Raw genomic sequence first — 19,466 nt, forward strand, 5'->3', positions numbered from 1 at the left:
TGCAGTGTTGACAGCAGATTTCTGGTTTTGGTGTCATGCATATAAGTGCATTTCTATGTGCTCTACTGCCTCTTGTTGGTGACTCTGTTATTGCAGACCGGTCACTGCTACATTGTCGGTGGCGTCATATCCAGGCCTGCTGACTGCAATATTCATTGTCCATTCATTATGATCATCGCTGTCTGTCTGTTCCGGGACATAATACTCCGCAGTAATATAATGATTCCAGATATTTGTGGTGTCATTGATCTAGCCTAAAGAGTCTAGTTTCCCAGCAAGAAGTTGATCTGGTCTAGATTACATTACAATATTTCCAAAATTGTGCTGAGTAAAATCAAAGACGGTATTACGATGTAGGCTATATGTTCAAATAATTTTATTTTATTTGGAGTCTATAATACCAGTATATGTGTGCAGAATGTGGATTGTATATGTGTGCAGAATGTGAATTGTGTGGGCCTTGACCTCAGAACACGTCAAGTGTAGGCTACAGACTTCGTCTAGCAGTTGCTCTGGAGGCGCATCCCGCTGCGCCAGGCTGTGCGTCACGCAGCAGCGGATACCTGGGTACCTGTTGATACCCAGGCGGATACGCACGTGCCAGTCTATCCCCTGAGATGGAATATATAATGTTTGAACCGCAATTACGCTACAAATGGATCCGTGAAGTTCACCCTATTGGGTCGAACGAGCCCTTGCTGAAATTGCGACTATACAAGCGACCGACAGCAGCTGCAGGTCATGTGCGGCTTGGTGAGTGTTAACATAAAGCTCTAGCTTTATGCTCACTCACACGTAGCCTAGACCCGGAAGCACAAGTCGAGGCTGCTCGGCTTTGTTTTGTTTTGTTAGTGACTGGAGTTTGGAGCAAGAAGGGAAGGAACGTGCATGGATTGTTCTCCGATTCGGGAATGGAAGATGACCAGATGTCGGAGGACAATTATCCGTGTAGCACGCTCGGTTTGATCGGGAGCTGTGAGGACGAGACGGTCTACAATGTCTACAAAGAGTTGCCCGACAAAGTTGAGTCAAGGGGCACAGATTTTGCACAAGATGCCCAGGACAGTAAGGTTCAGACAGCGGGCAGGCACTTGGACATGCACATGCAGAGAATTGAGAAGAGAACGAGCAAAGAAAACGAAGATACGGACAATTTTCGGAGACAGAGCGCGGTGCATATTTTGAAGAGGAATTTCGGGACGTCGCGGTCGTTTTCCACCCTCAACAACAACAACAATACAGCGGATGACCAAAAAGACTCGGATAATAACATTGTTGAAATTGTCATTAAACGTATGGAAAGTCTGGACCTGGAGAAGTCCAATTGGGGAGAACCGGTGGATATAAGTGAGCAAATCGCGGATCAAACGAAGGGATTAACGTCATCCGATTTGGATCAAGTTGATGTAACAGATTCTGACGAATGTAGTGAAAGTAACCGGACTGACGACGACTCATTTCAGTTAAAGGAGCATGTTTATTGTACGGTGTACTGCATCGCCAACGACAACTATCGGAAGCCTCCAGATAACCGTGAAAGCACAGAACATCAACATATTGAGAAGATATCGCCGTCTACATCGGATGTAACACCAGCAGATTTATCTGTGGGTTTGCGGAGGCACAGCGATGCTGATACGGGCCACCGCCCCAGTAACGTCCCAGAACCCTACACGTTATCGAACTTGATCGATTCTCGATCTCTGAGCAACTTTTACAACAGAGATTACAGTGTATCAGTTCTTATGACGTGTCGAATCTGTTTGGACGACAAGCATATAAAGCCGCTACATTGTTGCAAAAAGGCTGTCTGTGAGGAATGCCTAAAAAGATACATCAGTTCTCAGGTAGCAAAACAAATGATTTCTGTTTGAAGTGTGCGTGTTCATTAAAGCATCCAGAAAATGTCACCACCATAAAGGAGAAAGTGTGTCTAGCCAGACCCCTTAGACCTGTATGTTTGAACATAGAACCACTCTAACAAGGCCTGGGCTTCCATCATAGGTCTGTCTGTTGGGCTTTATGGCTTTATTTGTTTTCATAGGAGGAGCAATTTGTCTATGGTCTTGGATCCTATAGTCTCCAGACTTCTCGTCTCCTATAGTCTCCTAGCTTCTCCAAAGAGACTCTTAACATCTCCAGTGTGTGAGTGTGTATCTGTGTGTATCCTAGCCTGTTGTGTGTGTGTCTCAGCCTGTGTGTGTGCTCACACTGTCTCAGTGACCCATGCCATGTGTTAGCTGGTGCATGTTAGGAATGCTTGTCTTAATGTGCTGTACAGTAATAGCTGAGCTGTGTGTGCGTGTGTTTGTATGTAATTCCCTCTTTGTGTTAGTAATTGTTGTTTCTGGTCCAGGGAAGTCATGTGTTTCCTGCTTTCAGATCCTTCTGCCTGACCTGGCTTCTTCTGACTCCTCAGTCTGTCACAGACACAGCGACCACAGACACAGCGACCACAGACACAGCGACCACAGACACAGCGACCACAGACACAGTGACCACAGACACAGCAACCACAGACACAGCGACCACAGACACAGCGACCATGAAAAGTTGCATACCCACCTATACCGACACAGACACAGAAACACCAGACCCAGACAGAGGTGTCTGGGTCTGGGTCACATATAGACTGAGATCACAGAGATAGTGGGGGTTTTGTTGAGACCAGGGGCCTTGTTGTCTCCTGTAAGCACAAAGAGAAAAGTCAGAAAGAAGCACAGACACAGCCTGTATGAACTGGCATGTGTGTGTGAGTGTGTGTGGTATCTCCTGTGCTGTGGCTCTGGGGAGGAGACAGGGGTTGGCTGGTTCTTATTGACAGTTTAATCACAGAGTTCTGTCTCTGTGGAACGTAATGAAATCAGCCTGCCAGAGCACCGTCTGACTGAGCCTGCAGTGTGTGTATGTGTGCGTGTGTCATGTTGGGGGTTTAGTTATAAATGCTGATCGGTTGGCATGTGTGAAGCCCTTTATGACATTGGCAGTAAAAAAGGGTATACAAATATGATTGGATTTGACCAGTTGGTTGCAGGTAGGCAGTAGGAAAGTTGTAAAGCAATTGTTGTAGTAAAAGTGTGGTGGTAAAAAGAGAGGTTTTAGTCAGGTGGTACTTTAGTTAGCCTGTAGTTAGGTTGTCGTTTGTCCAGCAGGAGTGTGCACTAACCTGTTAGACCAGCTTGGTTAAACTGCTGCTCTTCACAGCCAGCATGAGTGAAACAGCCAACGCCCATTGTTATATTGTTACAATAACACACAAAACAGATCTCAGTATGTAGGATAGAGTCGGAGACAGAGGTGATACTCTCATCTGTAGGATTACCAGTATGAGCTCATGATGTATTCTTTAGGATATGGAGGTGATGGTCTCTCCTGTGTAGGATATGGAGGTGATGGTCCCTCTTGTGTAGGATATGAAAGTGATGGTCTCTCCTGTGTAGGATATGGAGGTGATGGTCCCTCCTGTGTAGGATATGGAAGTGATGGTCTCTCCTGTGTAGGATATGGAGGTGATGGTCTCTCTTGTGTAGAATGGAGGTGTGTCTGCTCTTACCCTGAGTGATCTATCCACACTGCCCCACCCGGTGAGTCTTAGGTTGTACAAGGATCCAATAATATCCTTGTCAGAAAGCACCCATGGCAGTATCTGTGGTGAACCTCTTTTTTTAAAGCCCAGCCTACTCCAGCCTTGCCTTGCCCATCCCTGCCCCGCCAAGCTCAAGCCAGACTATTCCTGCCCAATTTAGATACAATTTGCCCAGCCTACCTCAATCTAACCCAGACCAGTTTAGACCAAATGTACCCAGCCTAGCCTAGACTCAAGTATCCCAGTTCAGGCCTTCTTATGTGATGGGTGTGGGGGATGTTTGGGGTTTAGGTTTAAGGCTCAGTTTAGAGTTAGGGTTGGGATTGGGTTTTAGGGTTAGTGGTGACAGAGGTGGAATAGAATGAGACATCAATCTAGGCACCCAAGTGAGACTGACATGACCACTAACTACCACAGCATTGTCTTTGTGCACACAGCCAGAATTCAGGTGCTGATGTAAATGTGTGTGTCACTGTTCTCTGGGTAGTGGTAAACAGTGTTATGACAACTCATGTTGACAGTTGTGTTCTCAGAGCTGCTCTGTTCTCTCAACAACAGATCCTCTTCAGTATTCCAGGCTGCTGTCACAGCAGGCCTAACCACACACACACATACCAGATAACTAGACACAGTCACATCTCAGCTATCTACACACACACACACACACATTCCTGCAAGCTAGACACAGACAGATCCGAACTAGCTAGACACACACACCCCCCAGCTAGCTGGACACACTAGACTATATGGGTTATGACCCCTGTAGGAGTAGGTCTCTCTCTGTCCTCAATAGGAAAATATTTCTATTTTTGTCTCCAGTTAGGAGTTGGTCACTCTTTGTCTGTCCTCAGTATGAGCAGGTCTCTCTCTGTGTCTCTAAGCATCTTAGCTCTCCTGGCTCTTGTCCAGTCTTCCCAGGAAGTCTCTGTCTGGTGCCAAGTCACATGACCTATGGTGGTGTAATGGATCTTATTGTTGCCTAAGAATTCTCTCCTGAACCAACCCCCACTGCCGTACCCTTCACTCTCCTGTCTTCTTCCTCCCCTTTCGTCTTCTCTTTCCCCCTAGGGAGTAGTAAAGGTCACAGGGCATCTTTCATCATACACAGCACTCAGGACGCACACAGCTCTGCTATCTAGGGATTAATGTTCAGCTCAGAACAGCTACCTCCATGAATGTATACTTGAAATGAAATGAACTTTGCCTCTGCCATGTAGCAAAGTACTTATGTACACAAGACAGAGAGAAGTATTTGCAATGAGTGTGTATGTATGTGTTTTTGTTGATTGAGTTATCCTTTACGTACATACTTTACAACCCTGTTACTGTTGGTAGTATGACCCAGCTAATCATGTCTCCATTGGGTTATCTCAAACCACATGCTTGATAATATTGGCTGACAAGCCTGTTCATCATCCATCCTTAGGTGCGAGTGGGCAGGGCTGACATCATCTGTCCAATCACAGAATGCAGTGGTTTCCTGGAGGAGAGTGTAGTGGTGTCTCATCTGGCCAATGAGGAGGTAGCAAAGTACCGCTACTTCCTGGAGTTGGGCCGATTAGACGCCAGCACGAAGCCTTGCCCCCAGTGCAGCCTCTTCACCTCCCTGAAGACCCGCTCCCTTCAGACACCCAGCCGAGCAGAGCACAAGTACAAGGTGAGGTATGGGAGGTGAACCCCACAATGTGACAAGGATCTCAGAGTTAGAGTGATGTGATTCTTTATCTCAAAGTTAAGGTTTGATGTGATTGACATCTCCTTCATTGGAGAGACTAATAAAAAACAATCTCTCCTCTGCTCTCTTCCCTCCTCTTCATGTCCTCCTCCTCTTCCCTACCACCATGTCCTCTTATTTCATCTTCATATCCTCACTTTCCCCCTCTTCCCCACCACCCTATTCAAACCTTATCTGTCTCCTATCTGCTGGCATCTCTCTTTTGTCTTCCCCTTTTTCTCCTATTCCATGACAGGTCCAGTGCAGTAAGTGTCATTTTGTGTGGTGTTTTAAGTGCCACGCCCCCTGGCACCAGGGTCTGAAGTGTCGTGACTACCGGAGGGGAGACAAGCTGCTGCGGACCTGGGCCAGTGTTGTCGAGCACGGCCAGAGGAATGCCCAGAAGTGCCCCCGCTGCAAGGTTGGTACTGGGGCTGGGAATGGAGCAGAGACTTGGGCCTTGGCCTCGATTGGCCCCCTGGCTGAGCCTAATGAGGGTACTGGTAGAGATGGTAATCAAACTCTAACATGTTGTCACTGGCAAACAAATGCTGCTTCAGCAAAGTGAGGTCAAGTCCTTTTAGTATTCAACCAGTTTAGCGTAAAATAGGTAGAGATGTTCTTCGGCACTGAGGAGTCTTCTGTGTCAGCCGGACAGGAAGGAGAAGCTGCTTATCTGGCAGGATGTCTGTTAGTTGTTGTTGTTGCTACCTCAGCTTCAAACAAAAGCTGCTTGGACTGAGTTGGTGTTGGGGAAAGTCATGAGACTACCCTGGGCAGAGAGTCAACCTTGATGTCATTAAAACCAGTCTATCTTAATAACATAGCTAAATCTAGCAGCTAACATGGCTAAGCCTAGCCTAGCCATACCTACCGAACAGCGATGTTTGATCCAACATCATTCTGACATACTGAGCTGTTAATGATTTTTACAGATGGACTGGGCTGTTAGACAGATTGTTGTTTATTCAGATTGTTAGCTAGCCATAAGGTTGTCTCGTCAGGTTGTTAGCTTGACAGTTTGTCAGACCATCTCTCTCTGGTCAGCATCAACATGAGTCAGGACAGGACAGGAGACAGCGGGACTATATGTTCCACACTGTTAATCAGCTCAGAGGCATATGGGCCAAATTGAGCAAATCACACAAATGTTCACAAGTTGGTTCCAAGAAAACCAACAGGGGTTTAGATGTAAACATCCTACAGTACTGGATAATGTAATATAACAAGTGATTAAGTTTGACAAGTTGAATGATAACTCATGAGATGTGTGACCATGACAAAGTGTGATAATGTGTGATACTGACAAAAACCTTAACGCTCCTCTAGATCCACATACAACGCACAGAGGGCTGCGATCACATGACTTGCACGCAGTGCAACACCAACTTCTGCTACCGCTGTGGGGAGAAGTACCGCCACCTGCGCTTCTTCGGAGACCACACCTCCAACCTCAGCGTGTTTGGCTGCAAGTACCGCTACCTGCCTGAGAAGCCCCACCTCCGACGCCTGGTTAGAGGTTCTGTGTGTGGTAGGCTGGTTGTTCTCTCTCTCTCTCTCTCTCTCTCTCTCTCTCTCTGTCTCTCTGTCTCTCTGTCTCTCTGTCTCTCTGTCTGTCTGTCTGTCTGAGCAAATGTGTGCCTGAAAGATTTGCATGTCATCAGGATACTGGAGTCAACAATGGCAGCAAAGAAAGAGCTGGTAATTGTTTTTTTGCCAGATCAGAGCCTGCTGAACTGAGGTGTATGCATGTGTGTCTACGTGTGTGAATGTGTGTGCATCTGTATGTGTTTTCTTTAAGTGGAGCTCTATCTCCCCTAGATCATGACATGCAGTAGCTGGATCCCCTGTTTCTCTTGAGCACTGATGGTGCAGATGGTACCTTGTTAGCCTGGAGCTAGTTAACAACCGCAGGGGGCCTGGGAAGCCATCTGACACACAAGGAGCTAATGTAGCCCTCTGAAATTCTAAACTACATTACCCAGCAGCCCCAGGGGGACTGCATCTCACTTACTGTTCCTGCAGTCCTTTCCAGTAGCAGGTCACCGTACATCTGGGCCTAGGAAACAGCAGAGGGGACTGGGCTACTAAAACAAATTCCCAAATGAAAGGCTCCTTCTATTTCCTCTGGCATGTACATTAAAAATTAACACCACAAGTGTGATAACAGTTACATGTTAAACAATGGCTCAATTCAACCGTGTGAATCTGGAGAGTAGAAGGATAAAGAGCTGTTGAAAGGAGTTACTGTCCACATACTTTCCAAATATCACACTTTCCAAATATTTTTCAAATGCCACACTGATACTACTCCAGAAATGGACAGGTTACTGCCAACCCTCTAGATCTTTAACTAGATCCTTTAAGTCTCCCTCTCTCTCCTTCCCCCATCCCTACTTCCTTCCCTCTCCTGCTCTCTCCGGTCCTCTTCCCTCTCTCTCCTGCTCTCTCCGGCCCTCTTCCCTCCCTCTCTCCAGTCAGCAAAGTGGTGGTAGCACCGGTGGTCATTGTGCTGATGGTGGTGATTGGAGCTCTGTCTCTGGTTATAGGTAAGAAGGATCTATCTTTCTCACACACACACACACACACACACACACACACACACACACACACACACACACACACACACACACACACACACACACAGAGAGAGAGAGAGAGACATAAGTGCCTCCTTTGTTGGTGTAAACAAAAACGAACAGGCTGCTTATCAGTTTTAGATAACATTAACACACACATCCACAGCTTATCTGTGTTAGACTGCAACAGGAAGACTGCAGATAACCATGTACAGCAACAGACATGACAGGTGTTGAGGTGTACCCCACCCCTATGTTCTTTAACCAGTCTGTCCCTCCTCTCTAGGACTGGTGGCCTTCCCCATCTACTACATCTGTAAGAGGAGGAGGAAACGGACCCATGGCACCGGCCGCTGGATCTGAGGAGGCCCCTCCCACATCCCCCCTCCAAGGCCTTGCTCTGCTCAACCCTAACACCATATTATTTATTCAGCCTTTTCAGGGATTGTGTTTTGTGTACATGAATAGCCACATGACACAGTTGAATTACTGATAGTTTGTGAGAATTCTATGACATGTGCACTGTGAGTGGTGCTTGTGTTTGAGTGAGGTGTAGGCCTGGCCAAATAACATCCACACACACGCACACACACACTAGTGTCTCTAAGCCTCATCTTGCTGTGCCAACAGCAGTTTTGTGCCCACACAGTGGTATGTGCATCATCAACAGAATGTGTTTGTTGTGAAACAATAATCAGAGCTTCAGTGAGGGTGTGTTCTCTCATCTCTTGTCTGTTTGGGACATGGCTCGCTTGGTTTTGTTCTGTGTTGCCAAGAGATATTCTCGGTCCACAGCCCTAGACATATGTAGAAGGAGGTGGGCCCCAACTTATTTGGATTAATACATTTCTCTGCCATGAAAAACTACTTGTCAAAACATATTTTTATTATTTAGACAAGCTTGAATATAGGTTGCTCTGTATCAGTAAACTGTACCTTTGATGTATGTCATCAGTACATACAGAAAAAATAATTCTTAAAATATTGGAATATGTTTTGGCTAATGAGGGGGCTGTCAGCTGAGTCAGAATATCTCCCAGAATTCTAGAAGAGCTAAGTTACCTCTGGAGAGTTCTAGAACGCACCAGAACTTCCCCCAGATTTATAGAACCATCACATCTTTTTCATCTGCAGACCACAGATACACTCTGGGACAGGGTAGGAATGGTGAGACTGTGTGTAGGGGACTAATTAACTGCTGCATGGAACAATCACTTCAGTCTATCATAAAGACAAGGTTGATTAATTGAAACCTGTCCAGGATTTGTGTTATCCTGCAACAGGAAAACACAAGTGATGATGATGAAAATGTACTTCTCTATGGTTACCATCAGGTCTTTCTTATCACATCATAGTGCATCACGATTACAAGTTTAACTTTTATATTTGTTACTCAGGGTGATTTCCTTCCCATTCTGCCCTCTTTCAACTGAGTCACTCCCTGCCGGTCTCTCTTTCTGCCTGTCTGTTTCCTGAGTTGTCTGTCTGTATGCCTGTCTTTCTACTCCTGTAACCACCACTGGTGTGTACCACAGCAACACTATGCTGCTCCCAGAACTCTCACCAAGGGAGAGTAGGTCTGCTGACACGCTGTCAGGACTCACCCTGAGAAGACTCTCACGTGCAGATGCCATTTTGATTTGACATGTTTAGATCCTCAGATTTTGTTAGGCGATTGATCCTGACGCAGCATCCAGTGGGAGGTTGAGGGTGTGAGGTGAGGGTAGATGGCCTCCCCTTCTGTGTCACCGTAGGGAGCTCTCGCTGTCTGAAGACCCCAGGGGTGCCATACAGGAATTACACTGTTATTGAAAACAAGTAACACGTCACTGCAATATTGTTACACTGTCGGTCACATGGCACTGCAATGTTGTTACACTGTTATTAACATGTTGTTACTGTGATGTTCATATCATGTTGTTACAAGCTATTTGTGAACATGTTTTTAGCATGTTTGAGCCATATGTCTTACATGTTATAGCCGTGTATTAACATGTTCCATTAACATTCATCTGGTGCCTTTATAGAAGTCTTATACAGATTTAGAACTTCACAGACCAGATACTCAAATTATACCTGGTCCCAGATTACAACACTTTGAATGATTTTCAGATGAGGCCTAATCTGTTTGTGGAAAACTGGCCCTCTTATAATCTAGAAGTAAACTCAATCTCCGATGTTACTTTGACTTTCACTCCAGAGGACCTTGCCTCTGATCCTGTACTCAAGTAGTTTGCACAATAGCAGGTAGATGGTCAGTTTCTCTACTGATCCTAGATGTAGGCTGAACACTAGCTGGAAACCACCACATCACAGAGAGTAGAGTATTTAATGTCTAGGTTTGCACAGATCTCTGCTCCTGGTGGCTGGAGTTCAAAGATACACTGCTATCTTTACATATATGACTCCTGTATTTTACCTGAGGGAGACATTAAAAATAGCTTTTGAAATGCCTGTTCTGACTGAGTTGTGTGTTGTTGATCATACTGTGTGTGTCACGCTCTGCTCTTCATCCTTCAAACAGTCACAGGCGCCGCGTTCCGCCATCAGAGGGCAGAAGTAAACCAGTGAACGTTCATAACGGCTAACGACTTTCTCGGAAGGCAGCGTTGATAATGAAACAATGTATCAGACAACGGCCACCAAATACAAACATGTAGGCGTCTATCTATAAGCACTGTCAAAATGGTTGGATAAGCAAGTTTTTATTTAAAGACAGTTTCAACAGTTTATTATTTCAGGTCTCCGATTGAATCAGGAAGAGTGCAGTCAACAATTCCACTTATTGGTTGCCATTGGTGTGGACATTTTTAATGTTATGTGTATGCCATGTTGGCATTGTGGTCTGACGTATTCAATTGATAGGAATAACCTGTCCAGTCCTGTTCGGCCAGGGCGACGCTCCGCCCTTCCAGACTGTACAGTCGGTGACGCCGGATAATCGTAAACACTGTGTTCTTACAACCGCGCAAGCTACTGCACTTACTTCTGAAGCGGAGAGTAATTAATATTTACTTCAAGTAGTTCACCGGAGCACTATGGAAACCAGACAACAAGGTGAGTTTAAACGATTACTTCAAAATATGTAAACTATTAGCTATTGTTAAATGGTCTAGATGATGATCATTATGTTCTTTAAATAGGAAAATATAGTGTGCAAGATGCGTTGGTCTTATTACACACTCGATGTCGTAATATTCTAGATTAGTTATTGATAAAATGATAGACTTCCTCACTGTGATCATTCTCATCATCATCAACATCAACGCACTAGCCAGTTGAGACTAGAATTAACTTATCATGACGCATCTACTTAACTAGACCATGTGGTACTCTTTCTCCGCTGCAGAAACCGAACATCTTTAAATCAGCTTCAATTGGCTCTAATGCAATGCATTGACAGTCGAACGGGTTTGTTCACATTCATTTCAGAGACATATGACCGGCCCGAGGCCTAAGATTTCCTCCCCTCGTCTTCAGAACACACTAATAGAAATCTTGTGACCGGAGGTATTCCGCTGCCGACAGGGCAGAGCAAAGTGGACCCAACTTTGTAGTATTTCCCCTCAGTATGAATATTATCTTTGCCCTATCTGCAAAACAAGATGAATATGGGTTTGTTTTTCAACCCCAAAAATGCTATGTTTACCAACAGCCCCAGATCCCCATCTATGAATGCTGCTGCTCTAGGCTTCTCATGGTGACTAAGGATGGGCCATGGAGTCTGTCATGTCTGCATGCATGCGTGCGTGTGTAACTTAGTGCTCTTGTCTCCCACCCCGCTGCCATGCCGGTCGTCCTCCCAGATCTGTACTCCAGTGTTCTGGGGGAGGCGGTGGTCGGGGACTGGGGCGAGGGCCCTGCTGGGGAGGACTGGGGTAAGATGTCCCTGTCTGAGGACTGGGTCATGCCCAGTCACTATGACATGCATCTGGAAGCTGCAGGTGATCCACTTCATAGTAGACAAGCTGAGACCCCTAGATCTAGTACACGTCTGTACTAGCAGCAATCCCTAGACCTAGAACACTTCAATACAAGTAGACTAACTGAGACTAGGAGGTTAGCTCAGTCCCAACAGTTGGTGGTTAGTTTAGTCCCCAACAGTGGGAAGTTAATGTCTAACAACTGAACGTTTCCTCATTCCCAACAGTCGGAAGTTAGCTAAATGTATACCAGTAGGAAGTTATCTACTGTTGTGTCATAGATGACTAACATGTGATCGTGTAGAACTAAATCCGTATCGATGGTGTCCTGACATCCATGGACATGGTAGAGAGTGGACATGGACATGTGACCATAAGTCACATGGTCAAGCTCATCACCAGCCCAAAGCAGCAAATACATAAACACGGCCATCTACCATTATTGTTATGTTCAGAACCACCTCATCCGTATAGGCCCTGTAGAAAATATAATGAAATGTTATCAAGTGCATCAAGTTAACCTGATCCCTCCCCCCTCCTTCCTGCTTCCAAATGAAGAGAGGGGACACCTGAGAACAGGTAATGTAGTCTTCTGCTGTTCCTACTGCTTCTGAAGGAAATCCTACTGAAACACATCACCATGCAGGGTTACCTCCCCACTGTTCTCCCCTGGCCACTTTTCTTGTATCTCCATTTTGTGTCTACCATCCAAACCCCACCCCACTATCCCAATCTTTCTCCTGGTCTCTCAAGGCCTGTCTTCTTCCCCTCTTACATTTACATGTATTCATTTAGCAGATGCTTTTATACAAAGCGACTTCCAAGAGAGAGCTTTACAAAGTGCATAGGTCACTGATAATAACAACAAGATAGCCCCAAAGCATTGCGGGTAGCCAAAACAAGAAGCACACATTGTGAACAACCAAAAATTAAGTGCCAAAGGGAAGAACCATAAGAGCATGTAGTCTCTTACCTCATTCTGTCTGGATGAGGAGGGACGCCTTCCCTCTTCTGTAAGATACTTCAAAATCTTCCCTTCATTGTGCCCTGGATGGCATGCTGCCTAAAGTTAAATCTAGTTAGATAATCCCAGAGGGCAATCCTACTGCTGCCAGAGATTACGTAACGGCAGAGACGGCGAGGGGTCTGGAGGCCAAACACCCCAGCCAATGATCACTTCATGATGAGTTTGAGTAAAGAGTTTATAATCCACATGTCTTTAGACAGAGATCCCTCACTGCAAGGGGAATAGATCACCAGCAATTCCTCCCTGCTATTGATTACATGACCAGAGATCACTAGAGATCCTTCACCTCTCTGTCTATACTATTGGACCAGATCACAAGTGATCCCCACTGCTAAAGACTAGATTACAAAGATCCCTCACCTCCTAAGGGTGACGGGACATACTTATTTGGGCTCTAACAACAGATGCCAAATTCGGAGGTTGCCAGCATCAGGGCAGAAATACTATATAATTCACTGGGATGACCAACCCTTATCCTCATCCCCATGGACTCCCGGTGTCATCCTCTGTTATGACGAACCCGAGAGAGTGAACACACTATCCAAATATCATGTAATAAGGACTATTACGCAGGCAGGCTGCCAGACAGGCATGCACACAGGCACAAATACACACCAGGGCTTTGGATCTGTCCTCTGTTGGAGGTAATGAAATTACAGTTCAGTTCCAGAAACTGTTAAGAGGAACAGTGGACAATAGCAAATCAAGTTAAGAGCGGGAACATTACAAATAGAGGATGTAGAAGCTGTGTGGTTTATGGTCAGACCATTTTTTGTGCTGGTTGACAGACCAAAGTTCAGAGCTCTCCAGCAGTTATCAGGGGAACAGACCTGTTCTGATGAATCCAGCAGAGATGATGCCAGCTGGCTGGCAGGCTGGCTCATCTCACTGATGTTAAACCTCAGATTGTGTGTGTGTGTTGGTGTGTGTCGCAGGTCTGCTTGATGCAGAGCCTCTCAGGGAATCGGAGGAGGACAACATGGTGTCAGACGTGGACCTCAACAACACTGTGACCGAAGAGGAGAGGGAGGAGATCCAGCAGGAGCTTGCCAAGGTATGAGAAGAGGAGGGGAGAGGGAGGGAAAGAGACGGGGATGGTTTGGGTCATTTGCATACTCACAGACAGAGCAGGTGAACAGTTATGTAAATATGGAAGTAGTTTGACAGATAGTTTCGAATTTATAACTCAGTATACTAAAGGGACAACTGTCTCCTCTGGCTTTGAGTTTAGGGTTGTTCAAACAGCAGCTACACGATACAATGTACAGTAGAATACAGCGTATATCCATCCCTCATCTCATCTGTCCCTCTCATCTCCTCTCCAGTTAGAGGAGGAGATCTCTACTCTGAGGCAGGTCCTGTCCTCAAAGGAGAAGCAGCATGCAGAGCTGAAGCAGAAGCTGGGCATCACCCCCCTCAGTGAGCTGCGCAACAACTTCAGCCGCAGCTGGTACGACATGCAGACCTCCACCGCGTAAGTACATGGGCCCGTGTGCGTACACGCACGTGTGTGTGTGCGCGCACGTGTGTGTGTGTGCGATGAGGGTAGGTTGTTGTTATTGTTGCCATTCATAGAATGTCACAGGGAGAGTCCATCATTCTGGCATTTAAGCTGTGTAAGTAGGAGGGGGGGAGGGAGACAAAAGAGAAATAGATATAGAGAGGGAGACTGGAGAGGAGGGTCAGGACTCAGCCCTGAAGGTACACACGTCCTTTCAGTAAAGATTTCTTTCATGGCCATCACCGAGGGAGGTACACAGATACTGAGGTCAGTCATGCAGACAGCAGCATAAGATTCTGCTGCTCGTTAGGAGCATAAAATCAGACAGCATGCTGGGACATCCACCTCAGTCAATAAATTCTGTGACATCAGCTGAGCTTCCTGCCTTCCTATTAGCCTGTCAGTCTACCTTCCTGTCTACCTTCCTGTCTGTCTGTCTGTAGGCCTGTCGCCCTTCTGCTTGTCTGTCTGCCTGATTAAATTATTTAAAGAGTTTGCAGAAACCAAAGGCAGTATGTTGTTAGAGCAGCTGTATCAGTTACTCTGTCCTGGCTCTGACTGATACCTTATACCACTACTGGGAGAGAGATGCAGACACTTACACTGTGCGTTCCTGTGTGTGTGTGTGTGTGTGCCCAGGTACAAGAAGACGTCAGAGACCTTCAGCACAGCAGGCCAGAAAACCTCTGCAGCATTCAACAATCTGGGGTCTGCCATCAGCAGGAAGTTTGGAGACATGAGGTATAATGTCACTTCCTGTTACCACTACACACCAGCAAGCTTGATATAATTATCAATCAATTATTGAATCTATTGATCTTTGTTGTGGAGTCAATGTCTGCCATGCCACATGCACTACCCATAGATTCAGTGGTAATGCAGTCCAATTCTACCCCCCTCCTTTGCCCTAAAGGTCTACCCAACACCTCCAAATGTATGTCTCTTAACCTGCCCCTACCCCTTTGACCAGATACTTGAGATGACTATTACAGCTTGGAGTGGTGGTGGTGGAGGGAGGGGGGTGTTGTATAAGTCTGGTAGTAAGCAGCTTATAGCTCTCATGCTGTGAGCTGGAGTATATATTTCCCCAATCGCTGGTCTGGGATCAGCTGTATGGTGGTCCTACAGGGACAAACAGAGCCACACACAAAACACACTTTTATTCATGAAAGTTTACCAACTACATGTTATTCACAATACAGATATTAACTGACTAATGTTGTGCATGATGGAATTCCCAACTCCATGTTGTCTTCATGCTGTTACTAAGTGTCAACAGACAAGGCAACAAGACATTCTTTATGTCTTACAGCATATATGGTTTAGAATTACTGTATCCCCGGAGGTATGTTCCTTGTGTGTGTGTGTTCGTGTGTGTGTGTATGTGCATGCGTGTGCTTTAGTGTTTTAGTAATTTGCATGCATGTCTGTTTGCATCCCCGAGTGTGTTTCCCATGACTGAGTATCTGTGTGATTCTGAACTCCTGATGCTAACCAGTAAATGATCTACTAACTAGTAAATTAACTGATTAAATATCTCAGCAGCATGTAGCATAAGCTGCAGACATAGTTCCGAAGATATATTCATGACATGATTCATGAATATATATTCAGAACTATGTCTGCAGCTTAAGGTGTAAAGAGTATTACCAGTAACCAGTTATTTTGTTTGTTTTTTGATGATTGATTGCATTTGAAGTGTGTGTGGTTCTGAACATGCTGCTGTGCATTTGGCAGTTCACTGGTACAGAGAAACAATGATGAAACAAACCAAATGTTTGTCTGTTTTTCCTGTTATGCTTCAAAAGATCAAATTCAATAGGGTAAGATGTGGTGTGCTGTTCATGTTGACATGGTGTTCAGTAAGATATGGTGTGCTGTTAGAGTTCATGTGTGCATGTGTTTGGGATAAAGACTGCTACCATCTCAGGAACTGGACTGGAACTGAAGATCTATGACCTTTTCCCAACACACATGAATTACACACACAAAAACATGCACACACACTACACTAGCAGCAAACAGTTTGCAAATTAATTACATCAGTTTCAGGGAGCACCTGATCTCTAAGTAAATAAGACCACTGATGGAACGCTGATGAGTTTCATTTAGAATTTTAGTTCCAGTGCAGGGTCCCAGTTTCTGTCTGCCTGTCTGTCTGCCTACTCTACATGCATAGTTCAGTCAAGCTACGATAAAAATGGTTTCTTGCTACACGATGGTTCTACATAAACTGAAAGGAAAAGTGTTTGCTTTAGCCTGCAGTCTGAACTATCTGTATTTATTTGTATTCACTGTGTACGTGTATGTGCACGTGTGTGTGTATGTGTGCGGACGTTTGCGTTTACGGTATGTAACGCCTTATTAATCATTAACCCCTCTCTCTTGACCTTGCTCTCTGGGGACAGCTACTCTATCAGACATTCTATGAGCATGCCTACCATGAGGTAAATGTGTGTGTGGTTCAGCATAGCTGTGTGTGTGTGCTCAGTTGTGAGGTATCTATGCTCAGTAACTTATAACGTCCAGACACACTGAAATCTAGAACAGCTTTACAACTTTCCTGATTTGACCTGAGCAGGTGATTTCCATGGTTTACTATTATGTGAGTGTCTGCAGTCTAATTAGAGCACTGTTATATCAAGTCTATCCTAAATTGACCATCACCAGTAGGCTAACATTCATCTGCTCGACCAACAGAAACTCCCCCAGCTTCAAGTCCTTTGAGGAGAAGGTGGAGAGCACCGTCTCCAACATAAAGGTATTAAGAAGCAGCTCCTTTCTCTATCCAAGTACTGCTGTTCATCCTCCTCCGGAACATCAGCAGGGGGGTCAACATGGGAGGCCTGGGTGTATCATATTCAATGTTTCACCTAGATGTAGTTTGTGTCAGACTAAGAACCTGGCTTAGCCTGATGGCTATTTATACACACCTACTAAATTACGTTAAACAGCAGCCTACTGAGAACAATAACACTAGGCAGAGAGAGACAAGTAGAAAGGGGATTAGAGGTGGAGAGAGAAAGACGGAGAAATAGAGTGAGAGAGGTATGGTAAAGAGGGAGGACAGTAAGAGAGATTGCCATACAATGTAGCCAATCCAGCCTATTTTAACGTGTTCTTGTGTGTACGCGGTGGATGTGTCCCCCCCTCCCCTCCCTGGGTGTGTTCGGCTCTGGAGCAGACCAAAGTGGGCGGGACCGGGGGGAGCTTCGAGGAGGTGCTGTCCTCAGCAGCCCACGCCAGCACCCAGGACACGCCCTCCAACCACCTGATTGACAGCCCGGAAGAGACCCGCTAGACTAACCACTTGCAAGACCAAACACCAGACAGCTCCGAGCAGGCAAGGGATGGAGCCCGGGGTGGTTCGGACTATTTGAAATTTTTCCAGTTACTGTCCATGACTACTGTCACTGCCCTTTAACACTGACCACTGTTACTGTCCTCCAACACTGACTACTACTGTTACACTACAGTACACTACAGTATACCACATATATTGTATGTTACCTGTTATAGTGTATGCTGTTATATTATATCATATACTGAACCATAGAGTCTGCCTGGAGTGTGTGGTGGGCCTCGTCTGTCTTCGTGGGCGGAGCTCACTTGGTACACCCTGCCAGACAAGATCAATCAAGAGCAGACAAGTGATGTTGATTTCAGATGGTGAAAGTGCCAGAGCTCGTTCCCTCTTTACTCTTAGCTAGGATCAACATACATTCTGTAGCTCAGACACAACTTGGTCACACTGTAGGACTATCAGACTTCAAAAACACATGAGGTACAGTTGATTTAGGTCACACAGTAGAGTGAAGCCAGTAGAATAATCCTGAAAGTGCTGATTGGTGTTAAATCAAACAGACCTGTTTTAGAACAATATTCGGATGTAGGGAGGAGCTGACTGTAGAACAGTCACAGGAACGTAACCACGGAGACCTCAGGCTTTCCCCTGATCCCTGCCCTATTCAGGTCCAGCTGTCTGCTGCCTCCCTCTGGCCTTCAGGTGACACTGTACTGGCTGCTCTGAAAAAAACATTTAGGCCCAGTTTCCCAGACATGGATGAAGCTCGGTCCTAGCCTCAAATTTTTTCAATGCAAATCTTCATTGAATTACTTTAGGACGAGGCATAATTCTTGTCTTGGAATCTGGGCCATGCACACTCAGAGCTGTTTTCTATTCTCCTGTCCCTGTATTTCAAACAGTCTGTCAGTCTGCCCTGTTATAGCAGACATCTACTTAGTGTACATGTTTAGCAGTGCAGATATACTTGTACTTAATCAAAACATGATTTTTATAACAGTCAAACTGTTTTATTACCTTTAGTAGAGCAACTGACTTTTATCTGTATGTGCTTTTAAGAAATGCCCAATGAGAGGCCAGTCTCATCATTACTGGGTCATAGGGGATCATGCAGGGGTCAAAGGTAATGTTAGGTAATAATACTTGAACTGTCACCTGCAAAAGGTGTACTCTGCACTGTGGGGTAAGGGCCTGAACTATAATGTCCTTAATTAACACTATAATATTAACATGAAATGCAATTCCTGCCAATCAAATCTTACATTGGGAGTATTCCTAAGGATTATTAACAAGAACAAGTGGTCATTTCAGTGTGAATGTGACAGGTCATAGGTTGTATTCAAGGTTAGCTGTGCTGTCATACCTGTATGGTCTCTTCACATAACTGGTCTGCTGAAGTTGCATTTTGCAGGTTTATAAAAGCAGACAAGGCTGACATGATCCCATAGGGTTTTATCAAACAGAACAGTTGCACTATTTTGCAAGTGAGATCAAAACCAAATTGTTTTTGTTTTTAAGAACTATTTGTAATAACAATTTATGTAAAAAGTACCCCACTAAAGTTATGACATTGTGAACTGTTTTTTTTCTGCAACTCTTAACATTAATAAAATATTTGTTCAAACCAACATTTTATCTCCTGTTGATTCAAATAATTGTTACCCAAACTGAATGAAGTTGTCACCTACTGAGACAGCAGGGTAGACAAGCATCGGGTTGGCACAACAAACGCGCAGTAACAAGTTACTAACTAAATAAAGGTCCAACAACTAGTGTACAAAAATAACTATGTTGGAGGTAGAAGTGTGTATGTTTGTAAGCGGTCAGGATAG

General features: G+C 45.2%; 2 protein-coding genes across 8 annotated transcripts; both read left to right on the plus strand.

Annotated features, from left to right (window-relative positions):
- Positions 1-579: 579 nt before the first annotated feature.
- Positions 580-10,333, plus strand: rnf217 (ring finger protein 217). Its single transcript, XM_084699394.1, has 6 exons — positions 580-1,847; positions 5,013-5,243; positions 5,557-5,721; positions 6,630-6,831; positions 7,778-7,849; positions 8,166-10,333. The coding sequence occupies exons 1-6, from the start codon at positions 912-914 to the stop codon at positions 8,240-8,242; spliced, it is 1,683 nt and encodes a 560-aa protein (XP_084555520.1). The 5' UTR covers positions 580-911; the 3' UTR covers positions 8,243-10,333.
- An 81-nt stretch (positions 10,334-10,414) lies between these two features.
- On the plus strand, positions 10,415-19,262 carry tpd52l1 (tpd52 like 1). Of its 7 annotated transcripts, XM_084699401.1 has the most exons (11): positions 10,415-10,535; positions 10,745-10,936; positions 11,312-11,823; positions 12,361-12,381; positions 13,765-13,883; positions 14,155-14,303; positions 14,970-15,071; positions 15,643-15,675; positions 16,139-16,153; positions 17,031-17,091; positions 17,512-19,262. In XM_084699401.1, the coding sequence occupies exons 3-11, from the start codon at positions 11,667-11,669 to the stop codon at positions 17,629-17,631; spliced, it is 777 nt and encodes a 258-aa protein (XP_084555527.1). In that variant the 5' UTR covers positions 10,415-10,535; positions 10,745-10,936; positions 11,312-11,666; the 3' UTR covers positions 17,632-19,262. The 7 variants fall into 7 exon arrangements, with proteins under 7 accessions (XP_084555527.1, XP_084555524.1, XP_084555526.1 ...); XM_084699398.1 differs by lacking the exon at positions 11,312-11,823; XM_084699400.1 differs by lacking the exons at positions 11,312-11,823; positions 12,361-12,381.
- Positions 19,263-19,466: the final 204 nt, after the last annotated feature.

This window comes from Hypomesus nipponensis, chromosome 6 (assembly GCF_054491055.1).
Source record: "Hypomesus nipponensis isolate SF chromosome 6, ASM5449105v1, whole genome shotgun sequence".
NCBI lineage: Eukaryota > Metazoa > Chordata > Actinopteri > Osmeriformes > Osmeridae > Hypomesus > Hypomesus nipponensis.

Excerpts from the sequence above, each read along its gene's own strand:
- rnf217 (XM_084699394.1), top strand. The coding sequence starts at position 912 with ATGGAAGATGACCAGATGTCGGAGGACAATTATCCGTGTAGCACGCTC. Across the intron at positions 5,244-5,556 it reads GAGCAGAGCACAAGTACAAG|GTCCAGTGCAGTAAGTGTCA; the intron begins GTGAGGTATGGG and ends ATTCCATGACAG. Across the intron at positions 6,832-7,777 it reads GGTTAGAGGTTCTGTGTGTG|TCAGCAAAGTGGTGGTAGCA; the intron begins GTAGGCTGGTTG and ends CCCTCTCTCCAG.
- tpd52l1 (XM_084699401.1), top strand. The coding sequence starts at position 11,667 with ATGCCGGTCGTCCTCCCAGATCTGTACTCCAGTGTTCTGGGGGAGGCG. Across the intron at positions 12,382-13,764 it reads GAGGGGACACCTGAGAACAG|GTCTGCTTGATGCAGAGCCT; the intron begins GTAATGTAGTCT and ends TGTGTGTCGCAG. Across the intron at positions 13,884-14,154 it reads TCCAGCAGGAGCTTGCCAAG|TTAGAGGAGGAGATCTCTAC; the intron begins GTATGAGAAGAG and ends TCTCCTCTCCAG.